The following is a 22318-nucleotide window of genomic DNA, read 5'->3' as shown; positions in this document are numbered from 1 at the left end:
ACCTCTTTGATGAACCGGTCCACCTCATAGCCATGGCTGTCCCCATGGAACCTCCGGATTAGGATCTCCCTGGGTGGAACGATGATGATGGTTGGTGCCACCTCCGCCATCTCGTCCGAATTGGGTGTTTTAAACAACAAACGGTTCCTACACTAAACACAAACTAAACACAAATGGTTCCATAAAGGGCCTATCAAGAAAAAAAATTATCTAAACTAACCTAGTCCTAACAGAAAAACAAAAATTTAACTAGACTAAAGCACTGACCCCACTCGTGCTACCAATTTGTAAGCCCTGCAAGGGGGGGGATACCTAATATCTACCCTTCTAGGCTTATCTAACTAACTACTGTCCGGTCAGTGCAAGCCCGGATAAACCCAGACTGGTTAATAACCTAACCTTAGTCTAAATAAAATACTAAAAAACTTTTAACAATAATATAAAATTTATTTCACAAAATAATAAATATGGAACCAAAGTTATTATCAAAAAAAAAAACTAGAATCTAGATCTAGACAAAATAAAACACTCAAGACATACAAAACAAACAGAACTCAACGAAACAAAACACCCAATTTTGGACCACTGTCCTAGAAAGAGGAAAAATAAGACAAATCAATTTAAAATGGAAAAAAAGTCATACACAAGGCAGTAAGCTGACACAATTGTCAGCCTAAACAAGAGGCTCTCATAAATGAAAGTAAAATCTACAATAATCCATGACTAAACCCAGGCCATCGTGCTACCATGTGGTCTGGATAAAACAAACATTGAGACTTCTCAAAGTCGAAGTGACTAAATAGATCTAGTATATAGTCACTTTGTATACAAAATAAGCAAACAAAAATATGGAAAACATAATAAAACACTATAAAAATAACCCTACGTTACCATACACCACATAAACGTGACACAGAAACTCTTCAACACACAGGCCTCGACATTCCAGCCGAATGTCCCTCCCTGTCGACACACCACATTCACGAACAAAGAAACCAATACTACGAACAAAGAAACCAATGCTACGCACAAGAAAATAGTCCCTAATACAATAATAAGTAACATTCAGGACATAAAGCAAAGTGGAGCAACAATCCGAAACAAAGTTTGCATAAATAATAACATTAAAATATAAACAAGACACAATAACCAGGCTACAAACCATTGTAAAATCAAAATTATATCAGCGCCAAAATAGCGGACTACTTAACTAAAAACCACAACAATCCTAAAAGGAACACAAAAAGCGACATTCGCCTTCTTAGTTACAAATAATTATAATAACAGATAAACACACTCCAGCCGCTCACACATGTATGGGCTTCCCGCAAAAGATTCAGTTTCTAACATTATTGTGTCGTCACTTAAATGTTGTGAGAATTTTTTAACTTATTATAAAAAGTACTTACCACATATTAACCAGATTTATTTTTAAACTAACTATAAAAAGTACGTTTTGACTTACTGATCTGTATTTTATTAAACTAACTATAAAAAGTCCTACCGGTTCTGACAAAAAAATCTTTTACAACATGTTTCCACATAGGAAAAAATGTTTAATACGTTGCATTTTTTCTGTGTAATTGGGAGAACGTTATAATAAACAATATGTTTATACTATGCAGAAATCTCTTCTACCGCCCCCCCCCCCCCCCCCCCGAACAAAATGGAATTTATATAGAAAATATATACTTTTTACAGTGTCCGCCCCGCGGAAAATTTAGTTTCCGCTCCCCCTCCACCCGAAAATTTTAAGTCCACCCCCCCCCGTAGAAAAAAGTCTGGAAAAAACACTGATACTATGACGTTTTGAGACATGGACCTACTACTTTTTTTTCTAACTACTCTGGATTTTTATAAGGCTAATCATAGACGTTTTATATACGTATATCAGTTACAATTACACTCTACAATTATATGCTAATAAAATAGTAAATCAGAGGTGGTTTTTGAGAGGTCTACTAATGGCAGGGGGGGGGGGGGGGGAGGGAAGGGGAGTGTCAAAGTTGACGCACGTGGAATGGGGGAGGAGAAAGAGGTTGTGTATGCTATTAATGGATGACCCCTTTAACGGAAATTAACATTTCAAGAAAAAGAGAGATCAAGTAAAAAACATGATGAGTATGAGATGTAGTCCTAATAAGCAATATGCTATAGGTTGACTGTTATGTAGTCATCTGTGTGCTTTGTTTTGATGGTGGTGATGACTGCAGTGAGGGTTGAGGTAACAGATTAAACTTTGATTTAATAACGCCAACACACGTACGATTTTAAGACTTTTAATACACGAAATAAACTAGCACAGAGTTCTGCCACGGAGCACAAGACACACACTTCCACACGATAACAAGTCTAGCATTCAACTAACTTAATTCATTCGCACGGCCCCAACTTCACCCTAAGGTAACCCAAACCCTGCCTAACCCCAGCAGTCCCGCGAGGGGCGGGCGCTTGACCTGTGCATACATTAACTCGAACTCTTTACGACTGGGACAACTACAGGCTATTCAGACTTGTATCTAGTAAGGGGACGTTCAATCAAATACACTAAGGGTTATTCCTATTACAGCTATTATGATCTATCTCATCTACAATTAAACAATATAGTAGTGTGGCCATAAATACTATTAAGATTTAAACGATATTCTATCCTAGTTTTCTATCCTATGCTAATCCCAGTTATAACATTGACTGTTAACTGTGCTAGGTATACTATACACACTAGTAGATAGGCATGGAAAGGTTCAGCTTTGTTCAGTTTTATGTAGACATATGCGTAGCGAGTCATCAAATGGCAAAAAAGCACCCCCCCCCCCCACCCGGCTTATGTTTAGTAGTCACTATACCTTGAAAGTTGTTATTATGCGTTAACAAAAATGAAAACAGTGTCGTTGGTCAGGAAAGCCAAGCAGTAGCCAATTTTTTTAAAACTTTGAATGTGTATCAATCAGTAATGTAGCTGAGAATGAGTTTTAAATATGTTTTTACCTCGTTTGGAACGCCCTAAGGTTCGGCGCCCGAGGCGGCCGCAACACACACCCTCCCCTAACTATGCCTCTGTGTGTATGTTACCCAGGCTATATATATATATTCAACAATAGCTTAACTGTAGTCCAAGCTTAAACACAGTCCAAAACGACCACAGGATTTCTGTCCAAAAAATGATTCCATGAATAAAAATTACGTCGGTGGTGTCCTGTCATCGTTTACCAAATTTCATCTCCATCGGTCAAGCATTCTGCAAATTCTGCAAATTATGACACGTGTACAAAAATGTACAAATTGTCATAATAAAGTAAATGTCGGTAACTCCTTATTTATAACACGCAATTCTTGAATGCGATTTACTAAGTATTAGAACGAAACACTATATTTGAAGAATAAACAATTCATAAACAATCTAAAAAATAATAAAATATTTGTTTTAAATGTTCTAATATTTTCATCAAATGGAGGTCTATAGTTTTTTAGGATCCTATTTGAATGCTGAAAATGTAAAGCAATAAAAACACTAGATTTTGTGTTTAAATTGTAGTGTTTTAAGAGGTGCTGGAAAAGAAAACCACAGTTAAAAATAATATTAAAATCGTTTTTTTTTACTCAGAAAGTGTTTTTGTCAAAACATATTTGTAAAACATTGACCACCGAGTTGGAATTAATTATATCACCATAGCTCAGAGAATTGTGTAATTATTTCATTACAAAAATTATAAATTTAGGCTAAGAAGTAAATAAAAGAACAATACTGTTGTGAGTATGTCATCAGATCAATCGTTGGATAAGCAATTGACCTGTCTAAAGTTTCATAAAAATAACAAACTATTGTATTATTTCTGGAAAGGTTTTTAATTTGGAGAATGTCAAAACAATAATCAGAAAACACGTTTCTAGTAAGCCGATAGTGAGGTTTTACTTAAGTATGTTTAATTTCAATTAAATGTTTCATGGAATCGTAAACAATTTTTTTTTGTTTTTTATTATTTTTTTTACACCCAAACTTAGAAATTAGAAAGAGATTACTTCCCTTGAATGACTTAAATGTAAATTAAATCTATTTTTCAATTTTAAAATGTGTCTAAAATTACACATCTTGAAAAATATATCTTGGTCATTTATAACGACCAATGAATTATACAATACATATGTAAGAAAACTGAAACATATATATATATATATATATATATATATATATATATATATATATATATATATATATATATATATATATATATATATATGTAACGAGACTATTTGCCTGTAGTGCCAAATGTTAACGAGTTCTGCTCGACAACGCCAAATGTTACCGAGTCTAACCACTCATTCTACACAACATCGACCACAGTATAGATACTCGAAGATGCAGGTTCGCTATTGATCCTTTTATTTCATGAATCAAAGAAATGCTTCACAATAATATAATGAATCAAAAGGAATGCTTCACAATAATAGTCTGAATCAACTGACCCCCAACAGTCCTCACTAGTCTTCACATAACTGAATGCACATGTCTATCGTCCTTCTTAACACAATACGGCTAACCCGTTCAATAACCAACTTGATACTGCCTCACTGACTGACTGATCGAGAGAGAGACTGCGAGCTCAGCCGTCGCCTTCCTATATATCCCCTTCGTATTCGTAATCGTATTCGGTTCTATCCTAATCGTAATCGTAATCGATTCTAATCGTTGCATCAGAATGTTAATTACGCCGCTTCTGTCGTACAGTCCGATTTAATAAGCCATCTGCATCCTGTCACATCAAAGTTGACAGACCGTATTGCGTTCTTATCGTATCGCTTCCCAAGATACTACGCCTTGGCTTTCTGATCGTTATCAGCCAACACCTGCGTTATTACATCAGTCGTGTCAAAGTTGACAGCGCTGTACTGCGTTCTTATGTCTCTGGTAACTTCCCCTAGTTACATCCACCCCTGCCTTTTTTTGTGTGTTATCAACCACAAACAACGCTTGGCAGGTGCAGTCCTTCAAAGTCAATCGCACCACCGTAAAAAAAAAATGTATTGTTCCACTCACTGTCAATGTCGTCACATTCGTATAAGATTGACAGTTATCCCTATTTCACATATCAAATGTGTCTACATCATCTTCCTCAGACACAAAACAGTTCTAGAATTCACATCCACCTTTTTTCGTTTGGTGCCTTCACCAGTTCACTTTTATGACTTTTTTTGAACAGTCTGTTCTCATACCAGCGCGACCATGAAAGAATTGATGGTTGCTGACAAAAAATTTCGTATTCTTTCTGTTTCTCAAACTTCTCCGCGGACCACTTATCTGATGGTCTACTGTCTCTCTGTTTCTGGGAGGAACGGGATCCTCTTCGTTGCCGTTATCCTCCACTTGTGTATCGCTGTTGTTCTGTTGATGGTGACATGGTTCCGGGATGGGTATGTGAATTTCCGTTATAGTTTCCGGTTCCCTAATTGTCTTGGGTTTCCTTGTGTGTAACTGCTCTTCTTGACTATGACAATATTTCTTTAATTGAGCAATATTCGCCCACCGATCCGGTTTGGCGTGATCGATGGGTCTTATCTTAAAGGGGCCACCTGCTACTTTAGGCATCTCCACGACTTGCCATATCTCCTGTCCCCAGAGGTCGTGGATTTTGTTTCTGCCTAACGGGTGGCTACGCAGTAATACCCTGTCGTTCAGTTTGAGTGGCGGGTCCTTTGTCTGTACCGGCGGTTCCCTTCGCCGTGCTTCATGTTCTAGTCTTTCCTGTACTACCCTGTACATTTCTCTAATTCGTCTCATATGTTCATTCACATATTCCAGTGCAGTGTATGAGCCAGTCATACTCTCCTTTTTTCCTAGGAACAAGTCAAGAGGGAGTCGAGCCTCCCGTCCGAACAGCAACATGTGTGGCGAAAAGCCGGTTGTGGCATGGGGGGTGCAGTTGTATAGATATACCAACTCTGGGAGAAAATCAGGCCAACGTTTTTTCTGTTCAGGTTCTAGAGTACGCAGCAAATCATGCATGCTGCGGTTGAACCGCTCGCACTGTCCGTTTCCTTTCGGATTAAATGTGGTTGTTCTAGATTTGTTGATCCCGTAGTGGCTGCACAGTTGGTTAATTACTTCTGACTCAAAGGCCCTTCCTTGGTCAGAGTGTAATTGTCTTGGTATGCCATATTTGATGAACCAATGTTCTATTAAGACCTTTGCCACTGTTTTGGCAGTCTGATCTCGTGTGGGCACCGCCACAGTCCATTTGGTGAATACATCAGTCATTACCAACACATGTTCCGTCCCATCCGATGATTGCTCCAACGACGTAAAGTCCATAGCCACAATCTCTAGTGGTTTTGTCGCTAGTAGGTGTCCTGATGGCTGTCTCATTTTGACAACTGGCATTTTCGCATGCTGACACCTCACACAAGCCTCACAATGGCGTTTGACCTCCATTTCCATATTGGGCCAGTAACACCTCCGTCGTAATATTTTGTGCGTCCTGTCCTGACCCTGGTGTCCTGCCCTGTCATGTGCCAACCTTAGCACTTCTTCTCGTAATTGTCCAGGCACCACCACCTGGTGTATTGTCCCATCAATTTGGTCATGAATTCTCCGCATGAGAACACCATCCTTTATACTGAGACGGTCCCACTGACTCAGTATTTTCTTTGTTTCTCGACCAAATTGTTCTCTTTCCCTTCTTCCTGGGAATTTTTGTTCCTGGACGTGTTTCAACAGCGGCTGTAAGCCACTATCCGTTCTCTGGGCATCTCTTATCTCTTTGTGATTAAGGCAATTAAAATCACTAATGTCCATATGTCCGGGCTCTGTGGATATGTGCTCCACCCCGGTCTGTCCGTTTTGCATCACTTGCACCCCGTGAGGGATATCTGTTGACGCTCTGACCTCACATATTTCTGTCAGCGTTTCTTCCTCATCGCCCGGTCTCTCGTACGGATTCCTTGATAAAGCGTCCGCATTGCCATTGGACCGCCCCGGGCGATATTTTATCTCCAGGTCAAAGAGTGCCAATTCTGCTGCCCATCGCTGTTCGATGGATCCCAACTTTGCTGTCTTTAGGTGACTCAAGGGGTTATTGTCAGTGTATACCACACATTTAGCACCTAATAGATAGTCCCTGAATTTTTCAGTCACAGCCCATTTTAATGTCAAAAGTTCTAGTTTCATGGCGCTGTAATTTGTCATGTTCTTCTCTGATTCCTTCAGAGCTCGACTGGCATACGCAATAACCCTGAAACCTTGCTTTTGTTGTTGTGATAGCACAGCTCCCAGACCTTTAGAGCTGGCGTCAATTTCTAGCCGAAATGGTTTGTCAAAGTCCGCGTATCCTAATATCGGCGTCTCTGTCAAAGCCTTTTTCAAGAGCTTAAACGAGTTCAGGCATTCATCAGTCCATAATTCACCTATCAGTTGTGTTTTACCTTTCTTTTTCTCCTTACTGTGTTTCTTTGTCATTTTGTTTACCAAGTCATGCAACGGTGCGGCAATTTTTGCAAAACCAGGTACAAATTTTCTATAATAGGAAGCAAAGCCCAAGAATGATCTGACCTCTACTGTAGTTGTTGGCTGTTTCCATTCTTTAACAGCTGCAATTTTATCTGGGTCAGTGGCGATGCCATCCGACGAAATCACATAACCCAAAAAATGTACCGATTTCAGACCGAAGCCGCATTTGTCTGGGTTCAGCTTTACTCCTATCTCCCTAAGACGGAGAAACACTTGTTCTAATCTTTTTAGATGGTCCTCCCAAGTTTTTGAGTAAACCAGTATATCATCCAAGTACACCAACATTATTTGAAATAGAAAGTCACTCATAGCACTCTGCATTACTCGCTGGAATGTAGCAGGCGCATTAGTTAGACCAAACGGCATACGGGTCCACTCGTACAGTCCCAGTGGAGAAATAAATGCAGTCTTATGTTGATCGTTGGGGTGCATGGCCACTTGGTGGTAGCCGCTAGCCAAATCTAAGGTAGAAAAAAATCTTGCTCCCCCCAACGCATCAAGACATTCATCAATACGAGGCAAGGGGAATGCATCCCTTCTTGTGATATTGTTCAATTTCCGGTAATCACAACACAGTCTTATCTCCCCCGACTTCTTTTTTACCACTACTATCGGTGCCGCATACGGGCTAGTGCTGGTTGTAATAATTCCCTTTTTTAGTAGATCGTTCAGGTGTGCTTTCACCGCCGAGTAGTGACTTGGTGGTAATCTTCGATAAGGTTGCGCCACCGGCTTGTCTTGTAGTAAGGGTATCTGGTGTTTTATTACTTCCGTGTAACCCAAATCACCCTCGTACGAGGCAAATATATCCCTGTACTTATTCAGCAATTCATTTAGTTTTGGGTCCTCAGTTTCCGGGAATGTATATGATCGGCCATCCTCTTTCTTCACCTCGGCCGTCACATTGATCGACCTAATTGTTACTTCATTACTGCTGGTATTGCTCAGTTCGATGCACTGTGCCGACCTTAGTACCTCGATGTTCTGTGGTACTCCTACCAGAGTATTAGGCGGTATAAAAATTTCCTCATCCAAAACATTTGCCACTAATCCTTGAACTAGTCCCTTCTCCGCTGATGTGTATGTCCGCAGTAACACGACGCCTGCCCTCAGTGCGGCGCCACATGGTTCTATCATCACATCACCATTCACGCTTCTATCACCAATTTGTAATGTGATTGCCTTGACCGTGTTTGCCGGGACTGATATCCTTCCTCTGGTCTTGGCAAACCTGGCCAACTTGGATCCCCGACCTGGTGTGGTCGATCCGACAATATTTGTAAGAAATTCTGGCAACTGGCCAAGAATATTCATGCCCAACAGGCAAGGTATATTTGACACATTTGTCTCTAGGTTGTGTTTCGTAACGAACACCCCAACCTGCTTCAACCTATGTCCCGCCACCACGACATCCGCCAGAAAATAACCACAGTATGGAATGGTTAGTCCATTAGCTGCCGTCAGGCGCATGCATGTGTCAGACCTCAATCTATGGTCTTTTCCTTTCATCCATTTGGTGTAAAAATTTTCCGTAATTGTCGTCACCTGGGAGCCTGTATCCACAATTGCCTTCACCGCGATGTCCCCAATCGTAATCACCATTTCGGGACAGACTCCCATCATTTTGTTTCTTGGGCCATAACCTCGCCCCTCTGTAGCCTGGCCCTGCCTTACAGAGGACGACCGTTTCCCTGACAGTACCGTGCCATATGTCCGGGTTGTGAACAGGACAAGCAAATTGGTCGACCGTCAGCCGTCCACCGGAGCGATGGACCGGCGGGTCGCGGCCGTCCAACCTGTCTCTGTTTTGTCCCGTTCTTTTCCTGATTCTCAGCTGTTGACCTGCTTTCTAACCTCTCCAATCGTTGGTCAACCTTATCCAGGTGGGCCAACAGTTGAGCCATCATGGTTTCCACCGTGCCGGTCCCTGTGGGTGGGAATTGTTTCTGTTCCGGCACAGAGACTTTGTCCACCGAACAGTTCGATTGGTCCTCATCCTCGGACCTGCGGATCGCTGAGTTCCTGACCTGAAGGAAGGTCAACTGCGGGTCTTTGTGGACCTCCTCTTTCAACTCTCTCCTTAAGATCGGGGTTGCTAGCCCCTCGATGAAATGGTCCCTCAGTAGGCGTACATCAATGTCAGGTGTTTTGCCCTTTACCGAATCAAAGGCCCTGTTCATTCGGTGTGAATACTCCATCACACTCTCCGCCATTCTCTGCTTTAAGCCTACGAACCCCGATAGCAGTTGCGATCCCGACCGTCTCTCCCCAAAGGTCTCCATAATTAGATCCAGCACCTTATCTGGATCTGATTGGATGGTTTTATCGTGGCATTTGACCTCTGCCCTAACCGTCTCTCCTATACTGCCCATCAGCAGTCTTAATCTTTCCTCTGGTGACATGTGTCTCGAGGCCCAGGCCGCTTTGACCTCTTCACTGAACCTGTTGGTTAAAGCTGGATCACCGTCCCCGTAAAATTTGTTAATGTGGGACTCTCTGGGCAGGACCACAATATGGGTCTGCTTCTCGTCCAGAGTAGACATTTTATTCCTTGAGTAAAAAAAAAGAGTTCTTTCTTACCGTGTGTGTATGAAAAATGTTCCTCGTTCCTCAATTTTCCCTGTTCCTGAATGTCCTAATTCACACACACACGAAACACAGTTATGAACAAGGTTGACTATGGGTGCCTCAAGCGGCAAGTCTCTTTGAATTCATCCTGTCCGCAGCGCCAAATGTAACGAGACTATTTGCCTGTAGTGCCAAATGTTAACGAGTTCTGCTCGACAACGCCAAATGTTACCGAGTCTAACCACTCATTCTACACAACATCGACCACAGTATAGATACTCGAAGATGCAGGTTCGCTATTGATCCTTTTATTTCATGAATCAAAGAAATGCTTCACAATAATATAATGAATCAAAAGGAATGCTTCACAATAATAGTCTGAATCAACTGACCCCCAACAGTCCTCACTAGTCTTCACATAACTGAATGCACATGTCTATCGTCCTTCTTAACACAATACGGCTAACCCGTTCAATAACCAACTTGATACTGCCTCACTGACTGACTGATCGAGAGAGAGACTGCGAGCTCAGCCGTCGCCTTCCTATATATCCCCTTCGTATTCGTAATCGTATTCGGTTCTATCCTAATCGTAATCGTAATCGATTCTAATCGTTGCATCAGAATGTTAATTACGCCGCTTCTGTCGTACAGTCCGATTTAATAAGCCATCTGCATCCTGTCACATCAAAGTTGACAGACCGTATTGCGTTCTTATCGTATCGCTTCCCAAGATACTACGCCTTGGCTTTCTGATCGTTATCAGCCAACACCTGCGTTATTACATCAGTCGTGTCAAAGTTGACAGCGCTGTACTGCGTTCTTATGTCTCTGGTAACTTCCCCTAGTTACATATATATATATATATATATATATGTATATATATATATATATATATATATATATATATATATATATATATATATATATATATATATATATATATATATATATATATATATATATATTTGTACTATAATAATTGTTTTGTGTTTGAATTCCATTTCATTCAAGGTATCACGGTATACATATTGTTTACATATTTATTTGCATTTAGTTACTTTAGAATGTCTGTTTTTTTCTTGCTTTGTTTGTTGACTGCGCCTAATATTGCAACTAAATTTTAATCCACTTCTAATGCAGCGATTTCGTTCAATCTTTCCCGATACACTCTTCCTCGATAACAAAAAAAAGTTCAAGGATATCTACATCTAATTATTAGATAGACAATTATTAGATAGACAATTAGTCCTTAATATTTAATTTTGAAATTTCTAAATTTAGTAACAAAATAATTTATTTTCAACTGATTTACATCGGTGAATTGTTTGTCACAGACTGCTGATTTTTTTTCACGTGTGTTTGTGTGTTGCTGATACCTGTCTTTCAGAGACTGCAAGATACTGATCGGGCTATAAGGCAAATATTTATGGGAGTAGCTTACATAGCGTAAGCCATTACTTAGAAAGAAATACGAAAAAATGCACAGTAAAAAAAATCATAAACAACGTTTTACTAACAAGCTTATACGTAATAATGCAGTAAAAAGTAGAAAATAAATAATTTTCGTTAAATTTTTAATAACATACACCTCTTTAAATAACTATAAAGACACACGCTTACACACACAGACACAGAAATACGGACAAAATTTTAATACCAAGTTTTTACGACTCAGAGAGGTGTAAAACATCATGATTTATGAAAATCTTGATTTCGATTTTTTGCATGATTACAATACTTCCTCTATACTTCATATACGAGAAAGTAAAAAAAAAACCCAACAAAATATAAAAAAGAAAACAAGTATTTTCGATGATATATTCAAAGTATTTTCAAGTACATCAACATTATTTATTTGTGATACTTTATTTGTGTCGCATTATTTGATGCACCGTGGTTCTTCTTCTTCTTCGTTCTTAATTTTTTGTGTTGAAAGGTCTCGAGATTTATCTGCCAGTGGGTTTGACTCGAGACTTTTTCGGATTTATCAACCATGAGCTTTTTGCAGACTCGACCACGCCTCCAACACAATTAAGGATACGTGTCAACTGGTTTTGCGCCATAGAGGCCATTGAATCCGATTTCAGCCTGCTTTTCTTTTTGGATTTGCTTCCATAGCCTTTGTCCAACAAAGAACAAGCTTCAAGGAAGCTTTTGGAGTTGTCTCTCCTATAAGAGTGGCTGTCTCCAGCTAACTAGCCTCATCTCCCCGAGGGTTCGAACTCGAGACTTTTCGGTTTAGCAACCATGAGCTTTACCGACTCGACCACGCCGACCCCCATGCACCGTGGTAATACTTCTCGTTTAAATTTTTCCTCAATTTTCTTTTTACAAACATACATAATTGAACAGAATGCAACATCTACAGTGGGCTTGGGCCCACTAATTTGATTACTCTGGCGAAAGCTGTTGAAAGGATCTGATAATGTTACGGCACTAGGAGCTTAATGTAAACCATGGCCCCCCATCCTTTTCAGGAACAACAGCCACCTTAGACCTGACTAAGGATGGCTGTCCGGATCTTTTCTACGCCAACACGATGCAAGTCACTATCAATAGCAGAGTTCTGCCAAACCTTTAAGGCCAAGTCATTAGGCAGATGATTAGCGACAAACCCATTTTACTTCTCAACTACGGAAGAGCTCACACGTGGTTCTTCAGCTCCGATGCCTTCGATGTTACAACGATGCACATGACAACGAAGACCTACAGACCATACTGTCTCATTTTCGCAGTTTACGACAAGAACCGAACGACTGATAGGTCCCACCTACAATTAACAATGAAAATCTCACCAAGGCACTTAATACCTTCAGTTTAAAAGAACCCATAATTCAAACCATCCCACTAACAAACAACCGTACAATAACTATATACGCAGAAAAAACAACAGACATTCCACTCTATATCAAATTAAACTACAAAGACAAAACAATCGACATTCTAATAACCATCTCAGGCAGGAAACAAGCCTGCCAACACTGCTCATCAACGCAACAATGGTCAAATAAGTGCAACCAACCACATCTGAAACCAACAAAGCAGACAACCCCAAAACCAAATACGCTGACACCAACTGTCTGCAATTCGACACAACTAAATGACACCAGCTATACAGTTAACAACACTGCAACAGCAAATACTATTAAACTGCAAAGGACACCATCACATCAACAATTGGAAGAACGAATACAGCCCTTGGAGCACAAGGGAAAATAATAAAGACACTCAATCGTGCTCGAGACAACCTCCAACACAGAAGCACCTCAAAAAGGGAAAGAAGATTACCAAGTATAAATCGCATCAAACAATTGATGTTCAAATTAAACTTATTCTTAATTTTTTTCAATTTATGTAATCATATTGTTGTTTATGAAAAGGTTTTTCTATCGGAAAATGTTTATTGCGCCCTTAATAATAATACACAAAAACCGTATACAATAATATCTTTGTATTTTTAGAACTATAATTAAAAGTAATTCAATGAAATAAATTGTGAAACTTTCGTTCTAGTACTTAGTGTTTTAGCTTATAACGTAATTTTGGATAATTAATTAGGATTACTTCCCTTGTAAAGCTTACTTAAAGGTCAAAGCAATCTTCTTTTTCCCAATATTATGTTTCCACACATAAAAACAGTATAAGAATATATATATATATATATATATATATATATATATATATATATATATATATATATATATATATATATATATATATATATATATATATATATATGTATATATATGTAAGAATGGTTACAATATTGATTACTGAAAATAAAGTATTTAATATATAATATGTGTCGTCTATAAATGACGTCACACTTGTATTAAGGAGTGTGGTCCGTAATTTTGTGTCGGTTTGTGGTGAAGGGAAGGGAGAGGGGAGGGGGAGGGGCAGGGTTCCTTCCAGGCATCTCTTGGGGGGGGGGCTTTCCCCCCCCCCCCCCCCCCCCCGAAAAATTTCTACCGCCCCCCCCCCCTCCCCCGAACGAAATGAAATTTATGTAATTTATATAGAAAATATATACTTTTAACAGTGTCCGCTCCCCCCCCCCCCCGAAGAAAGTCTACCGCCCACCCCCCCCCCCCCCCCCCCCGAAAATTTCAAGAGAAAAAAGTCTGGAAGAAACACTGGGGGGGGGGGCGGTGTTCAGAAAACTATGTTAGAAAACTAATTTTAGCCGTTATTTCGCGTTTTAGAAAACTGTTTTAATATATTGTAATAGTATTGATTAAAATATTCTATGTTGACATAGTTCAGATATATTAATGGAAAATATCGTATTTTAAGAAAAATTCAACTGAAGTTTTGAGTGGGTTGTAGGCTGAGGTGATACGTCATTTCATGGGGGGGTGGTCTGGCTTATTGTGACGATGTGTGACGGAGGGGAGGGGGGAGGTACAAATCGTTAAAAAAAAGGGTGACGTTATTTATGGATGACCCCCATATTTAAGAAAAGTTAGGTAAAACAAACACGCCCATGAAAGGTCAAGCCCGATTCGTATGCATTTACTGAATGGAAACTCTATGTTAATATGACCTAGGTTAACTTACTGGCATCAAACACCCATTGTTTTAATGTTTCTGTTTACAAAAATATCGCCAGATATTTATGCAGTTGTAACTAAATTAATATCCGAAATTACACATTTATTTCACTATTTTAATGCCTACCTTATTTCCGCAACATTCTGAAAGGTAGGGAATAACAAACCTCAATAAAATGTATTTTTAACGGCCTAGTTGTGGGAGTTAGAAACCCTTACAACGCCCCTCGCGTTCTTTCAGTCTAGCTTGCTAACCGCTACCTCAGCGAGAGGCAACACAAAAGGCAAAGACCCGTGAGGAGGAAAACTTTCAAGAACATTAAACGAAAGTAATAATAAATTACCAAAGCGGTATTTAAGTTAATCTATTTTCAGTTAGTTTCCATTAGAGGATCTTGACCAGATATGCCCCGACAAAAAGTTAACACACGTCACCCGAAAAACGAATTTGAAAAAAAGGATATGAAACTTGTACTTTAATTTTTTTAACGGCAACCCAACACTGACCCTAAAACTACCCTAAACCTTGGCACCAGAGGCAGATAAGGAGTTCATTTAAATATTCAAATTCCTAGACATCAGAAATAGGTCAAGGTTGGGTGAGTGCTTTAAATTGGAGCCGGCAAAAAATGGCGGGGCTTAACTGGATAAGACCCCCCCCCTTAGGTTTAGGGATGAACATTTCCCCCCGATATTACCCCCCGGAGTAATTATCCCCCTATCAATTACCTCCTGTCACAATTACCCCCCCCCCCCGCCCAGTAGGACATTACAGCTAGGGTTAGGGTTAAAGTTAGGGCTAGGGTTACGGTTACGGTTGGGGTTATTATGGTTAGGGCTAGGGCTAGGACTAGATTTTCCGGGGGTGGGGGGACACTGGTAAAAGTGTTTGTTTTATATTTCAATTCCATTTCGTTCGGGGGGGGGGGGGGGGGGGGGCTGTAGATTCTCTTCCGGGAAGGAGGGGGGAGGGCTCTCTCGGCCCCGGAAGAGCTGCCTGAAAGAAACTATGCATTGGCGTCGGATTTCATGAGCTGGGACTGATAAATAACTGTCAGTTAAATATGGAGCCTATTCTTGACTTGCCACTCCTCTTATTCCTTAATCCTTCCGACACCTCTGGCCTTTACCATACTAAACAAAGCTTTAGTCTGAATTAACTGTCATATAGACCTACTTAAGCATTAGACCATTTACTACTTTATAAGTAACTACTAGCTACCAATATATGTGTTACACACTCTTAACCAGAGTTTCTTCCAGGCATCTCTTCGGGGGGGCGAAGCCCCCCCCCGAGAAATTTTTACCGCCCCCCCCCCCCCCGAACGAAATGAAATTTATATAATTTATATAGAAAATATATACTTTTAACAGTGTCCGCCCCCCCGAAGAAAGTCTACCGCCCCCCCGAAAATTTCAAGTGCCCCCCCGGAGAAAAAAGTCTGGAAGAAACACTGCTCTTAACTCGGTTCTTTGAATTTATTTTTACTTAAGCATAAAAGCCTTGATAAAATAAAACTTGTAGTAGTACTAGCCCTACTTGTTGCCCACTAAAAGTTGCCTATTTTAGGACAAGGGAGATTAGATGTAGTACGATGTGTGTCATTGTGTTAGCCTACTGTGTATTAGCTACAGCCGATTGTTAAAAAATTGTGCTTAAACTTATAGTTTTCAAATTATTAATACTTTTAAATACCACGAATACCACAATTTACACGTTTGATCTCGTGCTCTAGAAGATCTGCCTTATAGAGATCCAATATATATTTTTAAGATGTCAATCAGCACCCAGTCGAAGAAAGTTTTAAACAATCTTCTGGAGAGTCTGGAGGAAAACAATGATCAGTTACAGAATCTGCTTCATACCTTTGTAACACAGGTTGGTGAAATTAAAACTACTTAGTTGTTTTAGATATATGAGCCTTGTTGAAACTGAATTGTTCAGGCGTGTATTAATCTGAGAAAAATATCAAACAAGTCATGTTCTATCATGTGTTTATTCCAGATTTTTTCTCCGTGGGTATGGGGTGGACTAAGGTATAAGTATGTATTTTAATATATAAATTATATTTCGTTTGGCGGGTGGAGGGGGGGGGGGGGGAGAAAGGGGATGCCTGACAGAAACTCTGGTTATAATAGTTATATATTGTGTTTTGACCAGAAACTACAAAAATAACATTGAGTCGAGGCGACACCTATGATCCAGCAGATGCTTTAAAGGTTTTTTTTTTAAAATATAACAAAATAAAACCACCCACTAGACTAGAAACGACTTGTAAAAAGTGAAGCAGAGTTCACTGTTTTTACTCCAGAGTATATCGTCCTGGTTTAAGGTATTAAATATAGCCATGATAGCAAGATGGTAAGTTGTAGGCCATTTATTTAATCCATGCAGATTATCACAAAAACTAAGGAATGGATGGACAAACCTACTGAGCAAACCACGACATACAAAGAAGCTGCAGCTATGATCACCACAGCCAATATGACTTTAGCTGAATACATTGATGCGGTCACTGGTAATAGTTTAAGTTCATTTCATAACTATTAACATTATTTACCAGTGTAATGATTCTATTACAATTGCATTTGCTAACTGACATCTAAACCAAAGCTTAACCATAACAGGAAAATATATTGTCAGAAATAATTGAAAATACAGTGTTCTTTTATAAAAAAAATTGTACACTTAAAATTTCACTCTTTTTTTGCAATTATTTAAACAAATTTTTAAATTTAAAAAAAAGATATTTAAATAAATTATTATTAAACAATTATTATTAACATTGTATTAATAATTTTTTTAACAATCTTATAAAAGATCAGCTACAAGGTGCTATACTGCCCATTGAAGAACAAACTGGCACAAACATTAAACCAGCAAAAACTGCACCACAGGATTCCAGTGTTAGAATAATGGGTAGGTTTAACATTTAGTTTAAATTCCCAGAAATGCTATCAATGTGTAGACAGCTCTCAAAATACTATTCAAGGAAAACATAACGCATAACTAAAACCAGTGTTTCTTTCAGACTTTTTTCTCTGGGGGTGGCACTAACAATTTCTGGAGGAGGCAACTAATACAAGTATAAATTTTCTATATACATTTTATTTTGTTAGGAGGGTTGGGGGCTGTATACTTTCTTCGAAGAGTTGCTTGGAAGAAACTCTGACTAAAGCCAGCGGAAGCTAGAAGTGACAATTCGAGTATATGCTTTAATAAGAGAAGTAGGTTACCATTCATCACCTTAATCGACAATCAAAACCAAGATTTTAACTGATATCTATATTATCAGTTTTATCAATATTTGGTTATGAAAATGAACGTTTTTTCAATTTACTTCTTTTTCAGCTAATTCAGAAGACACTTTAACTTTTCTGACAAGACGACTAGATCAACTTGAAGCAAAAATTTCTGCCGTATCCAACACAGAAGAGGAAATATTAGAGATGAAACAATGGAGAGAAAACTTTGAATCTGACTGTAGCCTAAAAATAGAAAACCTGTCTAAAAAACAAAAACAGAATTTTAAAAACCTTGCGAAACAAATAATAGAACAAGAAAATAGTGTGGTGAATATTGTTAAGGAATTTGAAAGGTTAAAAGATAAAGAATCCAATTCAAACAAGCAGTTACAGAAACTGTCTTTTGATGTTAAAGAAAATGAGAAAACAATAGTTAAAATAGAAAAAGATATTCAAGCTAATGCTGATGAAATAAAATCGATGTCGAGAGAAATGAAAGTGCATTCTGGCATTATAGCTTCATTACAAGAAAATGAAAAGAAAAATAATGATGCTTCACATAAAGCATTGGAAAACACAGTTTTAAAGGTAATTATTTATACATTCCCAAGGTATAGTCAAAAGGGTATTACTGTTAATACGTGTTGTTACAATTGTCGTACCTAAAAATCCAACATTTGAATAAATAGGGCAGCTTAATAACTGATTTTGTGGATAATGATAGCTGTTTGTAATGGCCAAAAAAATCTCAATCTTAGCATAACATGCTATATATAAAATATAAAAATGGAAAGCTACAAATTTTGAGTAATCTAAGTGTAGTTTTTATCTTTTGCATGTGCAACCTAGTATGGTGTGATGTGCAGAGTTCTCCAGCAAAGATTGGCACCAATCGAAAAACTGATGCAAAATATTAACAAAAACAGATCCAATCTAGAACAAAATGTTCAAATGGTAAATTCAGTTTTTGTATCATTATTTTTTCTATCTAAATTATTATGTATAAAAAGTTCAATGATGAAATCAAATTAGGCTTTACTACTATTTTTTTATATGAAGTTTTTAATGTTATGGAAATATACATGCATACGCAGTGATTGCCTTATTTAAAGATTTAAATTTTTAGAAATGTTATATTTGCACTATTACCTTAGATTAAAATAATTTTAAAATAAATTAAGGCAGATGTTTCTAGGTCACATGAGTATTTTAATAATGCCACATTTTATTATTTTCTTACAATTAGTGATACCTGTACTACAAAACATGTTTTTGTGTGAAATTCAATGAAACACAGTTATTAATCCTAAACCAATTACCTTTCTCCCTAGGTTGGAACCACGTCTAATGAAAATGCTTTACTTTTGGATTTCAGCAGAGTCTGTAAGTAATTTGTAATAATAATAATATTTAAAATCATTCTCAGTAAAATGCAATATTAGAAAAAAAGAAATTTAACTCATGATGCTGGTAAGGTAAAAAAAAATCATAAAATTGTTTGACGTAAGTGGACTTTATAAAATGCTTTATAAAATGCTTTCAACCAATAATTACACAATTTCAATACACGAGAATAAAAACGTTTCTTAAATTTGAAGAGCATAACAATCTCTCACAACGTGTATCTTTTTTCACTAAAGTAATTTCCTTATGATCTATTCCATAAAAAAAAGCCTTCTTGCTTTATCATCAGTTTTCTCTTTGTTGCCAAAGACACATGGGTCAGATGAATTATAATTCATCTACTTCAGAGAACTTGGCATATAAAGGAATACCGTCATCCGCATTATGCCCAGCCGCCTTGGTTTTTTCTTTAACATGCGTTAGGTAATAATCAGAGCTGGGAGAACTCGAGAATATTTTACTGACTTGCACCCAGATTCGAACTCGAGACTTTCTCGAGTTATTTAAATAGTAGTTTTTAATTTATTTTCTACTTTTTAGTTTTATGTTATTACATAACAGCTTGTTATTAAAACGTTTTTTATGAAAACAAATTTCTATAATACTTATTATTTAGACCAACATCAAAATAATAATGTTGTTTTCTGTTTACTATTTAGGGCAACATCAAATAAAAAAGTGTAAGCTTGGTTTTACAGCAACTAAAGAGGATCATGTACCCAATGAAGACTTTTGTTTTAAAAATCTGGACTGTAGCATAGAAAACTTACTAGAAAAACAAGAAAATGGGTCTATTAAGTTTAAAATTCCTGTTGACGGTATCTATACCGTTAATTTAACAATCAAACAAATACGAGAGGACAGCGTAGAGGCGTGAGTTTGCCATAGTGTTTACCCTAACTATGTTTGTAAATATTTTAGTAGCATTCAGTGTACAGCGAAAGCCAGTTCCTCTTCAAAATCATGGCTTGTTTGGTTAAAAGCTGGAGATACCATACATCTAGAGAAGTTGGGTGCTTTAATATGTACTAAATTCTCTTGTTATCTATATGGCTTTTAGTAGGGTTTGTAAGTAGGTTACCACCTTTTCGTTTTTGTACCTTCTAGCCAGCTAGTAATTTTCAAATCGAATTTGAATATTTTATTAAACATATAGAAAAAATAAATTGAAAAGTTACTTCCGCTATTGTTAAATTATTTAAAATGATGAACAATGACAGTTATAAATTACAAGATGAGGGATAGCTTAGAGAAAAAAATAAAGCCTACGTAAAATTATGATTTGTTTTAAAGTAATGAATCAGTAACAAGTTGTTCTATATGTAGGGTACAATATTGATATAATATTAATAACCTAGGCCTACCAGTAGGCCTACTTAATTTGATTCTAATGGCAAAAAAAAAGAAAAGTATTGCATTTTGCTTATTCTTGGGATTTTTAAATGTTGATGTGAGGCCTAAAACAAAATTTGCCGTGATTTTTATTAGCAATTTGAACTTGTTCAAAACAATTATTTTATTCGAAAACGTATAATAAATATCTCTCTCTGGTTTACGAGATTTTAAAATTTTAAGCGAGAAAGACCGAGACTTACAAGCACTACTAGCCTTGATGTTAAGCCAACGATGTTACTAAAAATAGTTCAGTTATTTAATTTTCCCTCATATTTATGACTTCAATAGTTGTTCCTCTCGTAACTGTCTTGAGTGATTGACTTGATATGAAAAAGCTTGGTCGAGGGGTAGACTATTTAACTGCTTGCCTGATCGTCGTGGATCCTTCCCCTTCCTTAACAGATTAAGCATGCAAGGCTTGTACAACAAGCGATCGGAGAGAGACAACTCCAAAATCAAACAACTACTGTCCTACTATAAAAGCTATGAAAAAAATCTTTAAATAAAATCAGGCTGAAATCGGAATCAAAGCGCAGAACTTGTTAACAGAATATTAAAATAAACGCCGGTAAAATTGGTTAAACCTATGCCCATATCACTGTTAAGAACTTGAACAAGTGACTTAGTTTGAAAACAAAAATGTTGTTTCTAAATGTTTTTGTAGACTATTTGCTCTTGTTGATATAAAGTAAAAATTCTCCGTCTTTGTAATTTATTTAAAACCTCTAAGACACTATTGCGCGACATTCTCTGCGCAATATTTCAAATCTTGCCGCTGCTTATGATTTAGGTCATTATTTTAAAATATGAAAATTGTTTCGAAATTTATAAACCTTGTTTTTTTTATTCAATTGAAATAATAAATCAAAACTAAATCATCTTTTTTTCAGTGTTGATATTTTTTGTTTATTTTTTAATCTGGTAAGTTTTGAAGTCGAACAGAAGAGCGAATGTGATGATTTAAGTTGGAATCGCAAGACAGAACTATGTCCACCCGCCTTTACTTCCTTTAAGGGAATCAGGTACCCATCAGAGCTGCCAGGCTCATGCACACGGTGTTCGAACTCAAGACTTGCATGTCAGCAGTTGTTTGCTATACCATCCGACTAATCCGTACAATGTATATTGTATGTGCACGGCCGCAAAATTGATCCATCCGGTATAGGTTGAAAGCAAAATAATCGATGTAACAATTACATTTTAAAATCATAGTCGTTTTGTAAAACAACGCTTTGACGAATCGACCTATAGCCTTTCTGCAATATAATCAATAATCAATATTGATTGGTAGACTGAGGTATTGAATTTCGTTCCAAGAAAACTAAAGATGCTAAAAGTAGACACAACTGACACGCAAGTGACAGAATTTAACCACTAGGGATTTTTAAAATCATTTTTTGAATTTCCAAAGACTGAATGATGCTGTTGACTAGGTTTACGTCATGAGTACCTTGACAATTTTACCGGAAATACACCTGAATTTGGTTAATTTTCACTTTAATCAAGACAATCAGTGAAGTTGCATTTAAATTAGGAACCCTATATAAGTTAAAGCTTCTTCAAAAATTTACTTTGGTTTTATAAATGGCATTGCCAATTCAAACTCGCAAAGAACAACAAAATAACATTGTACAGAATTTATTTCAAT

At 37.6% G+C, this 22318-nt stretch overlaps 1 protein-coding gene across 1 annotated transcript; it reads left to right on the top strand.

The window, feature by feature from the left end:
* Nucleotides 1–17541: 17541 nt before the first annotated feature.
* LOC131943382 (uncharacterized) lies at nt 17542–20255 on the top strand. Its single transcript, XM_059303479.1, has 6 exons — nt 17542–17545; nt 17978–18459; nt 18721–18825; nt 19203–19254; nt 19935–20093; nt 20197–20255. Exons 1-6 carry the CDS (start codon nt 17542–17544, stop codon nt 20253–20255), a joined length of 861 nt encoding a protein of 286 aa, XP_059159462.1.
* The last annotated feature ends 2063 nt before the right edge of the window (nt 20256–22318 follow it).

Source organism: Physella acuta, unplaced genomic scaffold (genome assembly GCF_028476545.2).
Source record: "Physella acuta isolate Inbredline_101_S28 unplaced genomic scaffold, ASM2847654v3 ptg000454l, whole genome shotgun sequence".
Taxonomy (NCBI): domain Eukaryota; kingdom Metazoa; phylum Mollusca; class Gastropoda; family Physidae; genus Physella; species Physella acuta.
Note: the sequence above shows the minus strand (reverse complement) of the source record. Positions and strands in the feature narration are given on the sequence as shown.

Excerpts from the sequence above, each read along its gene's own strand:
- LOC131943382 (XM_059303479.1), top strand. Across the intron at positions 18,826-19,202 it reads TAGAACAAAATGTTCAAATG|GTTGGAACCACGTCTAATGA; the intron begins GTAAATTCAGTT and ends CTTTCTCCCTAG. Across the intron at positions 19,255-19,934 it reads TTTGGATTTCAGCAGAGTCT|GGCAACATCAAATAAAAAAG; the intron begins GTAAGTAATTTG and ends TTTACTATTTAG.